Raw genomic sequence first — 16,351 nt, 5'->3', positions numbered from 1 at the left:
ACGTGACAGGACCAGCCTGGGACTCACAGCCACACCTCGGTCCTCTAGTGTGGAAGATACACTATTGCACAGAATATCAATGTCAGACGAGGCTACTGTGTTAGCGTCTCAGATCATGACCCCACCACCACTCCATCATCATGTTAGAATACAGACAAGAACGCAAAACTTGTCCAAGCCACATAATACCAAACACTCCCCTATCCTGGTTAATAGGAGCTACCTCTGCATCTTTACCAATTACACGTTCGGTCTCCCTCCAGCCTTCCCTCCTCCCAGTGAGAAGTTACGAAGATACCCAATCGTAAAGTTATTCCCACTCCCTGACGACACGCAATCCAAAGCAAAACCTTTAAGCCCTCCCTCAAATCATCGAACACCAACTCAGAGACTCAATTCCTACGACAGGCTCTCCCTAACATTCTCTTACCCACACAGCCCCATGCTGTGCACACAGGTTCCCGGGGGCATGCACTCTCCCTCATTACCGAAAGGAATAAATCCAACTTGTCTGAATGGTAGAAGTATCGCCATTGCTCTCTGGTTGGAGAGAAGGTATTTACACTCCTTAGCTTCCAATGTGTACACGTTAGAAATACAAACACACCCCCCCCCGCCCCCCACATACACACATACTGAATCTCTCATTTGGGTTACTCCAAAGGCCAACTCTCTGAGATGAGCTTCCAAGCATAAGTAGTTTATGTCTGATGTGAAGGAAATACTGGGAGGGGAATGGAGGGAGGAAAGGAAATAAAGATTATAAGTTATACTTATTATAACCACCAATTACTGTTGGTTACCAGAGTTTAATCTTGTTGGGAAGCTCTGGAGAAGACATGACTCAGGGCAGTCCCACTCAAGGGTAAGGACACTGAGATATTTAGATACCATCTGCCATCCCCGGTCGAAGGCCGCTGGGGCAATGTTCACCTCCTAGTACGTGAGCTGGGCACACAGGTGGGAACAGTGGGATTCAGTGGCCCCAGAGAGCCGTCAGGTAAAGAAAGGCAGGTTCTAAGAGGCAGAAGCTGGGCCAGTATACAGTGAAGTCGTGAGAATAAAGGGATCTGGGCAGCAAATGGACAAGGTCAGCTGTAAACGCCTCTATGTATTTTAATACAATCAGCCTATGCCTGTGGATTTCATCCCGTAATGCCACAAAAGTATACAATATGATGGCACATACGAGCTGTTTTGACAATTAAATGATTGCCTTCGTGGATTTTAATTTAATGGATTGAAATTTTTAATTAAAAGTTGTGAGTCAATCTGTTTGGGGTTTTTTGTTGGGGTTGTTTTTGTTTTGTTTGTTTTGTTTTTGCCATTGCTGAGCACGGGATTTGTTTCTACACAAACCGTACTTGGCTCTAGTAATTTTAGCATTACAAACAACTTTGACAACCATTAATCACGCAGTGTGTTCTGCCATGTGCTAGGTCAGACATGCTGCATGTTCTACCTCGCTGGGTCATGAACAAAAGCTTGTGAGATGTGTTTTGTTATTTCCACATTATATAACAGAAAACAGAGGTTGAGAGAGTTTAAGTAAATCAATCTGGGAGTTTTATCTTTTCTTCCTCACAGTGCATGTTAAACTCATCTCAAATTCTCCATGAGGTGAAGAAGGAGCATGTTGTAGTGGATCCAATAAATGAAATTACAGTTGGTACAAGTTACAAACAACCTGTGGAACTGTCCAAAAATGCAGAATTAGAAACACTTCTTTCCTTGTTTTTTAGGACAAATTCTTTAAAAAAAAACAGGCTTAGAAGTTGGGAAAAGCTCAGAGATTATAAAAGGAAATCCTGGAACTAGTAAAAGCAATATTTAATGTAAACTATAATTTTTAAAAAATTATAATAAAAAAAAGAAAAGGAGATCATGAGGAATTTCTCCACTGTTGGAAAAGGTAAGTAACTAAAATGACCGGTACAGTTTAGACATAATCCTCCTCACAAACAGTGGCTTTTGCTCCCTTCATATCTCTGAATCTAACCATAATATGCTCAGATACTTTCCACTGCCAGTATGTCAGATCGGTGGTTCTCAAAGTATGGTTCCTTCTAGCTTTTCCTTGGCATGACCTGGAAAGTATTTAGAAATAAAAGTCTCATTCCCCACCACAGCCTCACTGAATCGGAAATCCTGGGGTGGGGCCCGGAAGTCTGTGTTTTAACAAGTTCTCCAAGTGATTCTGATGCTCACTCAATTGTGATCATCAGTACTTCTGTACCGATAACTGAGAAGAGCAAATGCATATATATCAGTGGTAATAAGGAAAAGAAGAAAACAATTAAAACTGAAGTTCCAGAGGGTTTTTTTAAATAAAGGGTTTAATATAAAGTTCCAGCATATAGTCATTGCAGACATCCAAACATTTTTTGAGGTAAGATATTTCATCTCAAACCCCCCTGTAGGCTTTTTTATGTTAACGGAAAAGTTTTGTTTCCAGGGGGAAAAGAAGTGATCAAAACAGCATTAGCATTCTCAGGTAGAACACAGGAGAGCAAAGTCAAGACACAGAAGGAGGTTTCTACTTTTTTCCTTCAAGTCAATCGGGGAGAGACATTAAAAGTAGGTCTGTCGGTTTCTTCTGACAATAAAGATAAATTTGCTCTCAACAGGAGCTCAGGCGGAAGCCTGGACAAGGCACTATCACCACCCTCTGTATAGTGAGCCAGACCTGAAAGACATTACCTTGACTGGCAGGCGGAAAACAGAAGAAATGGGATCTTCTTGCCAACTCCCTTTGCTCCTGTTGCCAGAGGCTGCCTGAGCTTTTCTGCTTTTCAATATTACCCCCAATGCACCAGTTTCATAGCTAGATCAGTTACCGAAACATGCAAATCAATGTAGACTAATTGGTAGGGCCACTCATTTCAAAGATTGTTTACAAAAATGGAAAATATGAGACAGTCTGCTCTCCAGCACTGGAAGAGAAAAAAGGGATCTGACTGGGTGGTGAGCCAGGGAGGCCAACTGTGCAAGGAGAGAGGGAAGAGGGCCAGAGGGCCCGAGCCAAAGGAAGGGACCGGGAGGAACAAAGCAGCTGAATACAAGCTGACTGCTGATTATTTACTGAGGAATCGGAGGCAGTGACTTAGATAGTATTAGAAGAGGCAGTGAGAATAGCTGGGAAGGGATTGTGATGTGAAGGGAAAGGCAAAAGGAGTGGCACATGATGGATAGGATAGGATAGGATAGGATAGGATAGGATAGGATAGGATAGGATAGCATGGGGTGGGATGGGAAGGAATAGGATAGGGTAGGGTAGAAAAGAATGGAATGGAATGGGGACAGGAAGGGGTAAGATGGGATGGGATGGTGTAGGATAGGATAGGATAGGACAGGATATGATAGAACAGCATAGCATAGCATGGCTTGGGCCAGGGTGGGCTGACTAGGCTGATACTTAATACATTCAATCCTTTTGGTTCTACCATAGATAAAACCAATGGCTATGACTAAATTATTCAACCTATTTGGGGACTTCGGTTTTCTGAACAGCACGGAGAAGTGTGGGCTATTTTGCTCCCAATGTACCTTCTAGCTCTCATATCCTGTGAAGATAGAATCTTCACAGTGGTGACTTTCCCACAGTCAAATTTAAAATACAGCCCATTTGATTGAAAGCTTCCTATGCTTTTCCATTTCACTTTTAATAAAAACTTCTCACTATCCTCCAAAACTCCTGTGTTAACAGAAACCTACCGACACCCTCAAAAACATCACTGGTCAATTATCCAGGTTTACTCTCCCCAGGGCGGGTAGGCCTCTTTCTCTGCCCAATTAGCCTCGGGTTGTTGCAGGAGCTCTTCCCTCCCATGGGGATGTGCTTCCACAGGATTATTTTTAGGTCAGCCTTTTCTTAGGATTCATATCGCAGATTAGATGCACTTCCTCACAAACGTCCTGCATGTCAGTCAATGCTTTCGAAAATAGCTTCCCACTACCACCTGAACTCTATTTATCTCACAAGCCTGGTTTATTTTTGGAGGCCAACTATTATGATCTCAAGCCGGTTTATTTATTTCTCCATTCATTGTCTCCCCCCCAAATGCAAATTCCAATTTTCCAAGTAGCTCTTCATCTCGCTCACCACTACGCTCAGTGCCTAGAAGGATATGTGGCACACAGTTAGCCTGCAATAAATATTTGTTGGTGAATCAATGATACATGGTGTTATTCAATTAGAATGATTTTGCAGTTTTTGATTCCCTAGAAACTATTACTGCTTATCCAAATATAGATTTAGTTACATTTTCATTTTACTTTCTACAGGTGGCTCAAGCCATGATACATTGGATATTTATGCATCTGAGATTTCACATGAGTACTTTCTGCTATCAATTATAATACGTATCCACTGAATCATCATATAAATTACATAATAAAGTATATGTAATTAATTTATTACTATGCAGTATCAATAATAATAGTAATAATGGTAATAATAACAATAATCTAGCTCTGGCATCTATTTTGTGCCAGACCCTGGATTAGGACCCTCCAACAGTTCTGAAAGAGAGTAATTTTGACACCCAGTTCACAAACTGGGTTTATGCAACTCACCAAGGTTACACAGTTGACAAGGAGCCAAAACAGGTTTTAAAGTGTCTGGTTCCAAAATAAGTTTGCTTTGTCATGAGGCCTCAAGGCAAACAAATATCTCTCAATATTTCCCAGAGGCTGAGGTGGTTAGACTGTGTGTTACTGCTAGTACGTAAAGATAATAACTGTCATTATAGCCACAAATTATCAGGGCCCACTTTGAGCGAGGCAATTTACTTACACGCACGTCTCAATGCTCAGTCCACACTTGCAAGTTAGGAAACGAGATGATTTAAACATGATGGAGGATTACACTGACTACTGATGCGCCCAAGGCCATACTGAAATGCCAGTGTGCAGATTCAATTCTCTGCTACGTATCGGTTTGCTTGGTCCTAAATCAGCGTCGTTATTTTGTTATCCTCTTGTTTCAAGAGAAGTACATGTAAACTCAGTCCTTTTTTATCTATATTAAAGGTCACCTGTTAAATATTCAGTACTTTCAAGCCCTAAGAAACCCCTTTAAACTACCAAACAAACACAGCCTGCTGACTGCACTTTCAACTGTCATGTCAATGATACTTGGCCATATTCTCAATTTGATTTTGTATCACCTACAAACAGCCAGTATGACTAGCTGATTCCAGTCTCTCAACACTACATAATTTCAAGGGCGGGGGCGGGGGGAATGTTCTAAACTGTGATCATCAATGTTTATATTTTGACCACAATTTATTAAAGTTAATAAAAAGTTTACGAATTCTACATAGTCTGTACCACACCTGAAGCAAAATTAATTAAAAATCAACCTCTCCTATGAAACCATGAAAAGAGCACATTGTGCAGAGTCACAATTTCAAGCAATGTTGCATCTTTCTCTTTTTTCCTTTGCTCTGTTTTATGGGGTTTATTTTACCTTCATCTCGTCAACTGCTCTCTGTAATTCATCGGGAGTTTTGTATTCAAAATCTCTCTCTAGGTATTCTTCTTCAGCTTGCGTCATCCACTCGTGCATCTCTGACAGATCTTTCTGAAGGCTGACAGTTTTATCCAAGCCTCCCTTTAAGGCTTCCTTTCTGGCATAGACCTTCCAGAAAACAAAGCAGCAAATAAAATATGAATATTAAAAGTCATAAAACATTATCATTATATTATTATTGAGCAGTCTGGAAATAATAAAATGCTTAGATAGAAAAGATGAAGAAGTAAGGAAGCTTGCATGAATGAGAAGATAACTCATGGTGATTGGATGCACTTAATTTTATATAAGCCTTAAAATAAGATATAGTCATTTACTTCGCATACTTAATAAAAATCAACAGATTCCCCTATGACTATAATTTAGCTGTTGTGTGTGGCAATGCTTTTCTACCGAGAATACAGAAAAACAAATTTTCTCATAATGCATTTCAGTTGGGAAAATAAATATTATATGTTGGCACACAGAGAAGTAATCATTCTTTGTGTTCTCTGATACTGTTTTACAATTTCAAATATCACAGGAACTTAAAGTCATATACCCCTCATAAATCAGAAAAAAAATAGAAAATGGATAAAGGACATACACATGTAAATTTGCAGAAATGAAACTAGAATAGTATGTGGAAGGATGCTCAGCATCATTTATAGTTAAAGGATTACAAATGAAAAGGAATTAATGCATTTTCATATGTAAGAATGGCATAAAAATAATTAGCTAAAATGTCCAGTTTGGGCAGGGGTGTAGGAAAGCAAATATTTTTGTATCTGGCAAGAGAGAAATATCTAACACAGTACAGCCTTTTAGACAGTAAATTGGCAAATGTATTAAAATTTTTAACCTTCATGTATCTGAGTTTACTCTTCTACTTTAAAGAATGAATTATACAAAACAAATAGTACAAAGTTGCATGTACAATGTTCAAGTCAGCTTTGAAGACAGCAACATACTGGAAAGAACTCTAAATGTGCTTTCATGGAGAATGAGTTAAATTAATGGTGAGACACACACACACATACACATACACAGAGGGATACTATGTGACACCAACACATCTATACTGAAGTGAAAGGTGTTCAGCATAGAATTTTAAGCTTGAAAAGCAGGCTGCAAGCCCTGGCTTGTATGGTTCAGTGGACTGAGTGCTGGCCTGCAAATCAAAAGGTTTCCAGTTCAATTCCCAGTCAGGGCACATGCCTGGGTTGCAGGCCAGGTCCCCAATAGGGGGCACTTAAGAGGCAACCACACATGGATGTTTCACTTCGTCTCTTTCTCCCTCTCTTCCCCTCTCTCTCAAAATAAATAAAATCTTTAAAAAATAAATTAATTAAAACCAGGCTGCAAAACACTATTGCCGTAATAGGAGACTTAATGCATTGTAAAGCTTTATGTGTTTCTAAACTACTAACATTCAACAACACAATCAATTACTTACTAACCAGAGGAACAGCAAAACTTAAAACATCTAAAGTAAAAGGAAAATCACGCATGCTAATGGCATGTTATGCTACACTGAGGGAAAGTCTCAATTCACTATTAGAATGATCATAGATGGGTGCTTCTCATTTAACTTAAAAAAGTAACTTATAGAATGACATGTTTCTTCTCTCTGGGATTAGACTTCTATCTTTTAAGTAACAGAGTTGTAACTGTAAAGTCTTAATATGTAACGTATAGTTTTAGTATAACGAAGTTTTAATGGTACTTTACCAAATACTAAATATGTGCAGAGCCATCATCATATTAATTTTCTTATACTCTACAACCGCCTTAAGCCTAATTTAGTTAAATCATAACTATTTTACGTTAGTCTCCTAGGTGAATGTAGTACCTGATTTATTGAAATGTAAATGTTCCATTCTGACACAGCTAGAACATTATTTATACATATTATACTAATTAAAGCAAAAAGATTATTTTGCATAGGCAATCAGCCTATAATAAGCCTAAGCAAACACGCTGTTAAATTTTTACTTAGATGCTCTGCTATAATCTTTTGAGGCAGTTGGCAAAATGACAATAATACCCAGAGTGACTAATGTAACTCAGCCAAAGACTTGTTGTAAAAAACAAGTAGTGCACGCTCTAAAACTAAACCAGAAAAAAGGGATCAGGCATGATTTTTTTTTTTAAGGAAACAAAGGCAGAAAATTACTCTGAGGGGACAGCACACATGTATTGGAAAGAGCATCAGCTCAGAGTCAGGGGAACCTGGGCGCCTCGCTTCACTTCCCTTTATTTCAGCTTTGTAACTAACATAAGAGTTGCAACAGCTGATTTCCAAGGTCCTTTCCCACTTTAACAATCTGCAGCTCTATGGCTCATCAGAGAGAGAGAGAGAGAGAGAGAGATGTTTTTGTGATTTCATATTTTAGAAGGATTTCCGTGAAAAGGTTTGGGTTAAAATGCCAACCCCCCCTCACCCTTTGACATCAGGGGTGCTACCATTTGACCCTGGAGTTGCCCAACCTGCCCCACAGTTTCCACAGATTACACTGCCTCAGCCGTGCAGAGAAAATAGAAAGTCCTTCATGTTTCCTGTTCTAGAATTTGTAAATCTGACATGTGCCCTGCCTGCTCCCTACTCCACTTTCTTCCCCCAGCTTTACTGAGACATACCGGACATATAACACTGTGCAAGTTTAAGGTGTACAACGTGATCATTTAATGCACATATATAGTGAAATGATTACCACAATAGGATTAGCTAATGCTTCCATCACCCTCACACAATTACCATTCTCTTTTTATTGTGGTCAGGGCATTTAAGATGTTCTTAGCGATTGCCAAGTAGGTCTTCTGGAAGGGTGGGGCTGGGAGCTATGGAATTTGCATCAGGCATGAGCCTAATGTGTTTACAATACTTGCCTTGAACACCATATTCTTGGTACATTTTATTGCAGAAATAAGGTCTTCATCAAGGACATTTTAAGAATATAGAGATGCTTTTAACAGTACAGTTCGCTAACATGTAAAACTCTTGAGATTTCAGTACTATTGTTTATTGACTTTGTGTATTTTTGTGCTGTTGTTTTCTCCCATGCTCTAAATAAAGTGGCTGGTTCTTTGTATTAATCCATTAAAACAGCCAACAAACAAATATCTTTCATACTGGCCTTCCAGGGAAACATTAATGATATAATCTATTATCAAAGTAATTTTTTTTTTTTTTTTTTTTTTTTTTTTTGCTGAACATCCCTTCTCAAACTGACTTACGCCCGGAAAAGGAATGCAAGCTAGCTGACCCAGGGCTATCTCATCTCTGAGTTAATAGAACTGTTGAGCATCTATCAGTGATGGTATTAGCTGGGTGACTTGCCTTGACTTTTACTTTTCTAACTTATTTTCCTTTTCAAATTTAGCTTTTGCCTTTTGGCATGATTTCTTTTCAACTCTGAAAGGTTACTTAAAAATAATGAAACCTGACTCTAATACACATAAAATGAAACCTCTCATTAATTTCAAACAAGGTATTGGTGTGCTGAAAAGTAATCACTGCTTTAGGTCAAAATTTCATCTTTTGAACAGAAACTATTGGATATGCACTCTTTGTGCATGCAATATTTACTTTTCTATAATTTAATCTCAAAACAAAAATAAATATCTATAAAACACCCTGCTGTATAAATAGGAGGAACTCATATGTGAGTGGACAGTTATTTTGTACTTTTTCCACTGAGCTCTTCTTAACTATTTCCCAACCTTAGGTCATTTATTGAAATAAAATTTAAGTCAAACTTGTCAATCTTTACAATCAGAATGACAAATTATTATTCATTCATTTTACTTCTTTACCAAGCATACAAGCATAAACTATCTTTTTAAAATCTAATTACAATACTATCATAAAGTTATGTTCTGGAGAAAACATTCAATCAAATTAATGCCTAATATGACAGTTATAGTCAAGAACGTCATTTTAGGACCCCAAGGAGATAAATATATACCATTTAATATATGTACTATGAAAGTATAGGGTCCAGTACAAACAATGGCTCTTTTTTATTACACAACCTATTATTACAAAATCATAAGGATGTCATTCTGTGACATAACAGTATCACACTCAAGCACACGGTATGACATTTTAGGGGAAATATTCAAATTAAAACTATACATTATTACGCCCATATTACCCTACCAGCCACAGTCAAGCAGGCGTTATTTCTGCCGGATCCTGTATTTTATATGCAAAGACCAATCTGAATTAACTACGCTTTAAAGCATCCACTAGTTTGACTACACCATACTTTAAACTGTTTTACAAAGGGCAATCGTACAGGGAGACACTAAGCAATGGTAATTACATAATAAGGGCGATCCACAGTGAAAGAGCCCTGGCGTACCTGCCGGCAAACGTGATCCCACTGAGAGTTAAGTTCTCTGAGCTCTGTCTCCAGTCGGGAAGCGAACTCAGGCTCCGCTTCACTCTTTATCTTCTGCCCGCCTTCGTTGACACTGTTCAGACTGGGCTGAATTGTCTGAATATCATTAACTAAAAGCTAAGGAAATAATTCAGTTGAAGCTAGCTGAAAAAATTACCTCAACATATTAGAAATAAAATACAGATAGAAAACATGTAGTTAGAAATCATGACACTGCACACAAATTTTGTCTTTTCAAGTCTGAAATAAATGTAGATGCACACGCAAGGTGGGATTGAGCAAAAAAGAAAAAAAAAAAAAAAAAAGGACTCGTGGACATGGATAACCGGGTGGTGATTGCTGGATAGAAGGGATATAAGGTGACTAAGTAGTAATGGAAAAATACAATAAAGATTATATATTTTTAAAAAGGTTCAGCTATATTATAAGCCTTGCAAAAATGTTCCCAGGTTTTCATGGCGTGAAGTAGGGAATTATCTGTATTCTACTTCAGATTAGAAACAAAAGGAAATAAATTTAATATCTCTTGTTAGAAAAATGTGTGAAATTCATGGGCTTCATACATTATGGTTTTTGAAAAAAGTTTGGTTTTCAAACAAGATATTGCAGCAATTTGGCATAGCACGATGGGTGTGAAGGCTTTGTGTCAAGTAGATTTCTTTTTTAGCTTGTATTTACAAAGAAAAATATTTAAAGGGCTACATTATTTTCTTCCCACTGCATGGCAATGGTATAATGAATACTATGTTAAAAATTCAAGAGGAAGGAAGACTCCTAAGCTTATTTCACAAGGCCAGCATTATCTTAATTCCAAAACCAGATAAAGAAAATTAGAGGACAATATCCCTGATGAACATAGATGCTCAACAAAAGATTAATGAACTGGATCCAGCAATACATTGAAAATATGATCAGGTGGGATTTATTCTGAGGATGCAAGGTTCATACAACATCTGCAAATCAATAAACAGGATATAGCATATAAACAAAATGAAGGATTAAAACTACATGATCATATCAATAGATGCAGAAAAAGCATTTGCTAAAAACCAGCACCTACTTATGATAAAAACCTTGAGGAAAGTGGGACTAGAGAGAACATACTTCAACATAATAAAGGCCATATATGACAAACCCAAGACAACATCATATTCAATGGGCAAAAACTAAAAGCATTTTCCTTAGGATTGGGGACAAGACTGGGGTGTCCATTTTCACCTATCTTATTCAACATAGTACGGGAAGTCCTCCACAGCAATTAGACAAGAAGAAAAAATGAAAGGCATCCAAAATGGAAAGGAAGAAGTAAAACTGTCATTATTTGTAGATGACATGATATTGTATATAGACAACCCTAAAGAAAACAAAAAATCTACTAGAACTGATAAATGAATTTAATAAAGTAGCAGGATACACAATAAATATCCAGAAGTCACTTGCATTTTTATACACCAATAATGAACTATGAGAATGGGAAACTTAAGAAAACAATCCCATTTATAATTGCATAAAAAATATCTAGGAATAAATTTAACCAAGGAGGTAAAAGACCTGTGCTCAAAAAATTATAAGACACTAAAGAAAGGAAATGAAGAAAACACAAACAAGTGAAAGCACATATATGCTCATGGATATGAAGAATTAAAATGTCCATGCTACCTAAAGCAGTCTATAGAGTCGACACGATTCTTATCAAGATACTGATGATGTATTTCACAGAACTGGACCAAATGTTCCAAAAATTTATATGGAACCACAAAAGACCCTGAATAGCCACAGCAGTCTTGAGAAAGAAGAACAAAGTTGGAAGAATCACACTCCCTGATATCAAACTATACTACAAGGCCATAGTAATCAAAACATCATGGTATTGGCATAAAAACAGACACATAGATCAATGGGACAGAAAAAAATCTACATTGTGTAATATTACAGTACAGTTCCATATATATGGAAAAAGCACTATAGTATGACTAGTAATCTGAAATGAAATACAACAAATGGCTCAGATGATTATTTACCTTTCTACTGCACTTTATATTAAAATAATCTTACAAATGAAGGTTGAGTAAAAGGTTGTGTTTTTCTGTTTCTCATTGATTTAACCCTCGAGGTTGATTTCTCAACCTCGGCACTACTGTCACTTTAGACTGGGTACTTCTCTGTTTTGAGAGGCTGTTTAGGATCATCCCTGGCCTCCCCCAGCTACATGCCAGTAGCATCTGCTCCACTCCGATTTGCAAAAAAACAAAATGTCTCTAGATATTGATAAATGTCCCCAAGGAGAGGCAAGTCTCCCCTGGCTGAGAACCACTGATGTAACCAAAACATGTTTTCCATATAAACATTTTCATATGAGAAGTGTCACATACAAATCTTACCCTGCATTGTTTTAGCTGTTTTTTAAGAATCTCTGAATCCCCAAGGGCAGGCCATTCTTCTTTCAAGAAAACATCAACTTCAGCCATCCATTTCTTCAGGGTTTTTATGTGACTCTGGAATCAGAGACCCATTTTAAGGTTATTATTGGGATGCTGATTTTTCTCAACACGATCCATCACAGCGATATGTCTGAACACAAGCCCAGGAACAATTCCCATGTTTGAAGGATGTCCCTAAGTAGCTCTTCAGGAAAAGAATATTTTTATGAAGACTGCATTTTTATGGGCTACTGTATGAGCACTGGTGTATGAAGTCTACGATTGTTAAAAATAAAAAAAAATACTACCAAATGTGGTTTTATGATGTTACTCTCGAGAACATTAAATCATATCCCCCTCTAGAGAAATGTTTAGTTTCAAAACAACTCATGATAATACTAACAATGTGCCCTTACAGTACATAAAACAAACTATGAACAATAAACTCAACATAATGGTGTCTTTATTGCCTCCCTAAACTTGAAATTCCACAAATTGTTGCGGTTTTTTTGGGGGGGGTTGTTTTTGTTTTTGTTTTTGTTTTTGCAGTTGACCTTTTAAACAGTCCCTCTACTTGGGAACTTTCAGATCACAATTTTGTCATCTTTAAAGAGAAAATTTTGCTTTTAATTTCTCATTTGCTTTATCAGTTTGAAGTAAAGATAGGATGAAAAATGTTTTCTCTTATCACTTACAAAAAACCACTGTCTCTCATTATTCTTTCACATATTGCCTTCCTCCCACCGCTTTTTTTTTTTTTTTTTTGGTGTCGGGGGGTGACTTCTCAAATACATGATCTCCAAACTTCTTTATTGCCATACATTTCAACTATGCTGTCCAGATGTGCTATTTTCTCCTTTCTTAATTAAATTTCAATTGAAAATATGTGCTTTACAGAAAGTTACATCTTCCATGCGGTTAATAACAATAATAATAATAACGAATTTTAAAAGCATTTGGCTAAGTCCAAAAATTCTCGATCCCCACATCATCATCTTGCTGGGGTCTCTTGAGTCCGGTTTTGTGTGTCTTCCCTGTCGCTGCTGTCCTAGTTCTGATCTTATGATTGGCTCCTTCATTACTATATTGGCTCTTTTTGGTTATCTGCCTCAATCGTACCCACTCTAATCCATTCTGCACATTGGGGATGGCATTCTTCCCTCCTTCCTCTTATCACAGTGATGCTTTGAAAACAACTGTTGTCAGACGTCCCTCTTCTAAAAGACCAATAAGAGTTCCACATTATTATTATTTTAATCCCTTCATCATTAGGCTGTAATTCATATTCCAGAGCATAGCATTTGGGGCCATTCATCATCTACTCCCAGACCATTTTTCCAATTATATACATTTGTCATTCTCAAAATATATCTTGGTTTCCCCAGTATTGAAGAACTTCCGGTTAGCCAAATAGACTGCTCCATTTTGTCAGGAATGTTCTCCCACTTTATTAGTTGACTAAATTCCACTTTTCCAAGGTGTAACCCATATAACGCACGTTCCAAGAATATTTCATAACCCCCTGTCCCATTTTATGTTGGTTTCTTTTCTGGCTATTGTCATAACATTTCCCAAGATGTTCAGGCGCTAATCCCTGAAACCTGTGAGTGTGTTACCTTACACAGCAAAAAAGACTTTTCAGATAAGGTAAAGTTAAAGATTTTGAGATGGAGCCCTGGTGGGTGTGGCTCTGCTGGTTGACTGTCATCCTGCAAACTGAAAGGTCATGGGTTTGATTCCTACTCAGGGCACATGCCTAAATTGTAGGTTTGGTCCCCATCTGGGAGACTATGGGAGATAACTGATCAGTGTGTCTCTCTCACATCAATGTTTCTCTCTCCTACTTCCTCTATTCCCCTCTCTATCAGTAAGCATGTCCTTGGGTGAGGATTTTAAAAAAAGATTTTGAGATGGGGAGATTATCCTGGGTTATCTAGCTGGGCACAATGTAATTACAAAGGTTCTTATTCAGGGGAGGAAGGGATATAATAGTTAGAAAGAAACTGGAAGATGCTACACTGCTAGCCTTAAAGACAGAGGATGGGAAAACATGCATTTTCCAGAAGCTAAAAATGACAAGGAAACACTTCCTCCCCTAAAGCCCTTTTGGCAAGGACACAGCCCTGCATATACTTTGACTTTAGCCCACTAAGGCTGATTTTGAACTTCTGACCTCCGGAGCTGAAAAATGAGAAGTTTGTGTTGTTTGAAGCTATTACATTTGTGGTACTATGTTACAGCAGCAATAGGAAACTAACACACTTATCTTTTACCTTCACTAAAATGTGGGCTCCTTAAAGGCAAAGGCCATGTATTTGTACCCAATTTTACTGCCAGCCCTTGCAAAATGTGTTTTCATGCATGCGTGTATATATGCATACACACGTTTATATGTCAAAATATGTACACGTGTACATATGTAAAAACACACTGTACTTTACAGAATGTTACACTGTCTTTTGGTTTGTACAAGATGAGAATAAACAACTAAGTTAGCTAGATTGAGATTTAAATCCAGAAGCTTCTTGTGCCAGCCTTAACATCTTTCATAATGATTCCCCATATGAGAGACATGTTACCTGTATATCACTATGTATTTTATGCTTTAGAATATAATGTGATTGTTGGTTTACAATTTTCAGCTTGGGTAATTACAATATTGTGGCAGTAAAAATTAATATTATTTAATTTTCAAGTAAATTAAGTCAGTAGGAGCTGTTTTGTGAAAGGTGATGGGGTCCAATTTATACATATAATTGTAAGTAAAATATGCTGGTGAAATACGACTACATTACATGGTAGATAACTTTCTATATCTATAACCTAACTGATGCCTGTATTTTGAAGGACAACTAGACTAAAGGAAAGATTAGTTTCAAACATTATTTGAGCTCAAAAACATGTTTCAGGCCTACTGGGATTGGTGGAAAAAGCAAATGAATTAACATTAAAGAAAATCTAAGGAGAACTCTCAGTTACTGTTGTCTTAGAAGAAATGAGCAAACTATACTCCTTTGAGAAAGATTTGTATCTTCCAATCTTATCACTGACTTTGAATGACCCTGGAGGTTCAATTATTTGCCTTTAAATTTCATAGCACACTGTTAGAAGAGAAACAAGTAAAGAAAACATGAATATAAAAAGTAAAACTTTGAATTACCTGAATTTTTCGGAGTTTAGACATATGTTCCTCTAGCTTCTGGCAATGTTGGACCAGCTGGGAGGAAAGCTTCTTCCAACGGCCCTCAATGTCTTCAAACTCAGATTGGTATTTCTGGCTAATATCTGAGGGGGCTTTCTTTGACATCTCTTTCACAGTGGTGCTGAGATAGTTTAAGCCACTTTGTTGTTCTTGCAGAGAACTTTGCAAAGCCTCAAAATTGAAAGTGGACAAGTACATGAATACTAATTGCTAAATAATAATGAGTCTCATTGTGCAGTTTCATTGACAAGCTTCAGTTAAATTAAAACTACTTAAAATGAAAACTAGGTGATTCAAACATCTTAAAAATGGATGACACAATATCAGGTTAAAAAATAACTAGTAGTAATTTAAATCCTACTTAATTTGCACATTATCCAGTAATGTTTTATTTTAAAATCTATGCTTATTTTTATAAACATTGTCAAATGTATCCGAAACTATATCTTACTGAACCAGAGCTTTAGCACACCTAATTTTATTTTATCATGTGTGTTTTTAATAACTGCATTTATTATACAGTTAATGAAGTTTAATTTAAATATTCTGAGCCTTTAGGAAGACAACGTCTAACCTCCCTAGGTAAAAACATAACTAAATTATATTGATATATGGGAAATCAAAACTCTCAATGTTACCAGATGGATGGTCTACTAAGGCGAGTTAAACGAAAGTTCCATCTTTTCCAAAAGACATTGTTCTGTTTTGTAGCATTATAGTGAAATTCTAGGATAATTTGGGGGGAGAAAGTATAAAGCTGGTTTTATGTTTATACTATATAACCTATGCAGTCCCTTATAAGAGAATGTCT

General features: G+C 37.2%; 1 protein-coding gene across 2 annotated transcripts in view; it reads right to left on the bottom strand.

Moving 5' to 3' along the window:
• The window catches only part of DMD (dystrophin), a 1,878,371-nt gene that overhangs the window by 1,205,857 nt on the left and 656,163 nt on the right, over positions 1 to 16,351 (bottom strand). For both annotated transcript variants that reach the window (XM_054566574.1, XM_054566573.1), the window contains exons 23-26: positions 15,499 to 15,711; positions 12,300 to 12,413; positions 9,880 to 10,035; positions 5,471 to 5,641 (exon numbers count right to left, since the gene is read on the bottom strand). In XM_054566574.1, the coding sequence (XP_054422549.1) occupies positions 5,471 to 5,641; positions 9,880 to 10,035; positions 12,300 to 12,413; positions 15,499 to 15,711 (654 nt within the window). The remainder of the gene's footprint in view (positions 1 to 5,470; positions 5,642 to 9,879; positions 10,036 to 12,299; positions 12,414 to 15,498; positions 15,712 to 16,351) is intronic.

Source organism: Pteronotus mesoamericanus, unplaced genomic scaffold (genome assembly GCF_021234165.1).
Source record: "Pteronotus mesoamericanus isolate MK-2021 breed Mesoamerican mustached bat unplaced genomic scaffold, CSHL_Meso_final contig_173, whole genome shotgun sequence".
NCBI classification, from domain to species: Eukaryota; Metazoa; Chordata; class Mammalia; order Chiroptera; family Mormoopidae; genus Pteronotus; species Pteronotus mesoamericanus.
The sequence above is the reverse complement of the archived record's forward strand: the minus strand, read 5'-3'. Positions and strand labels throughout refer to the sequence as shown.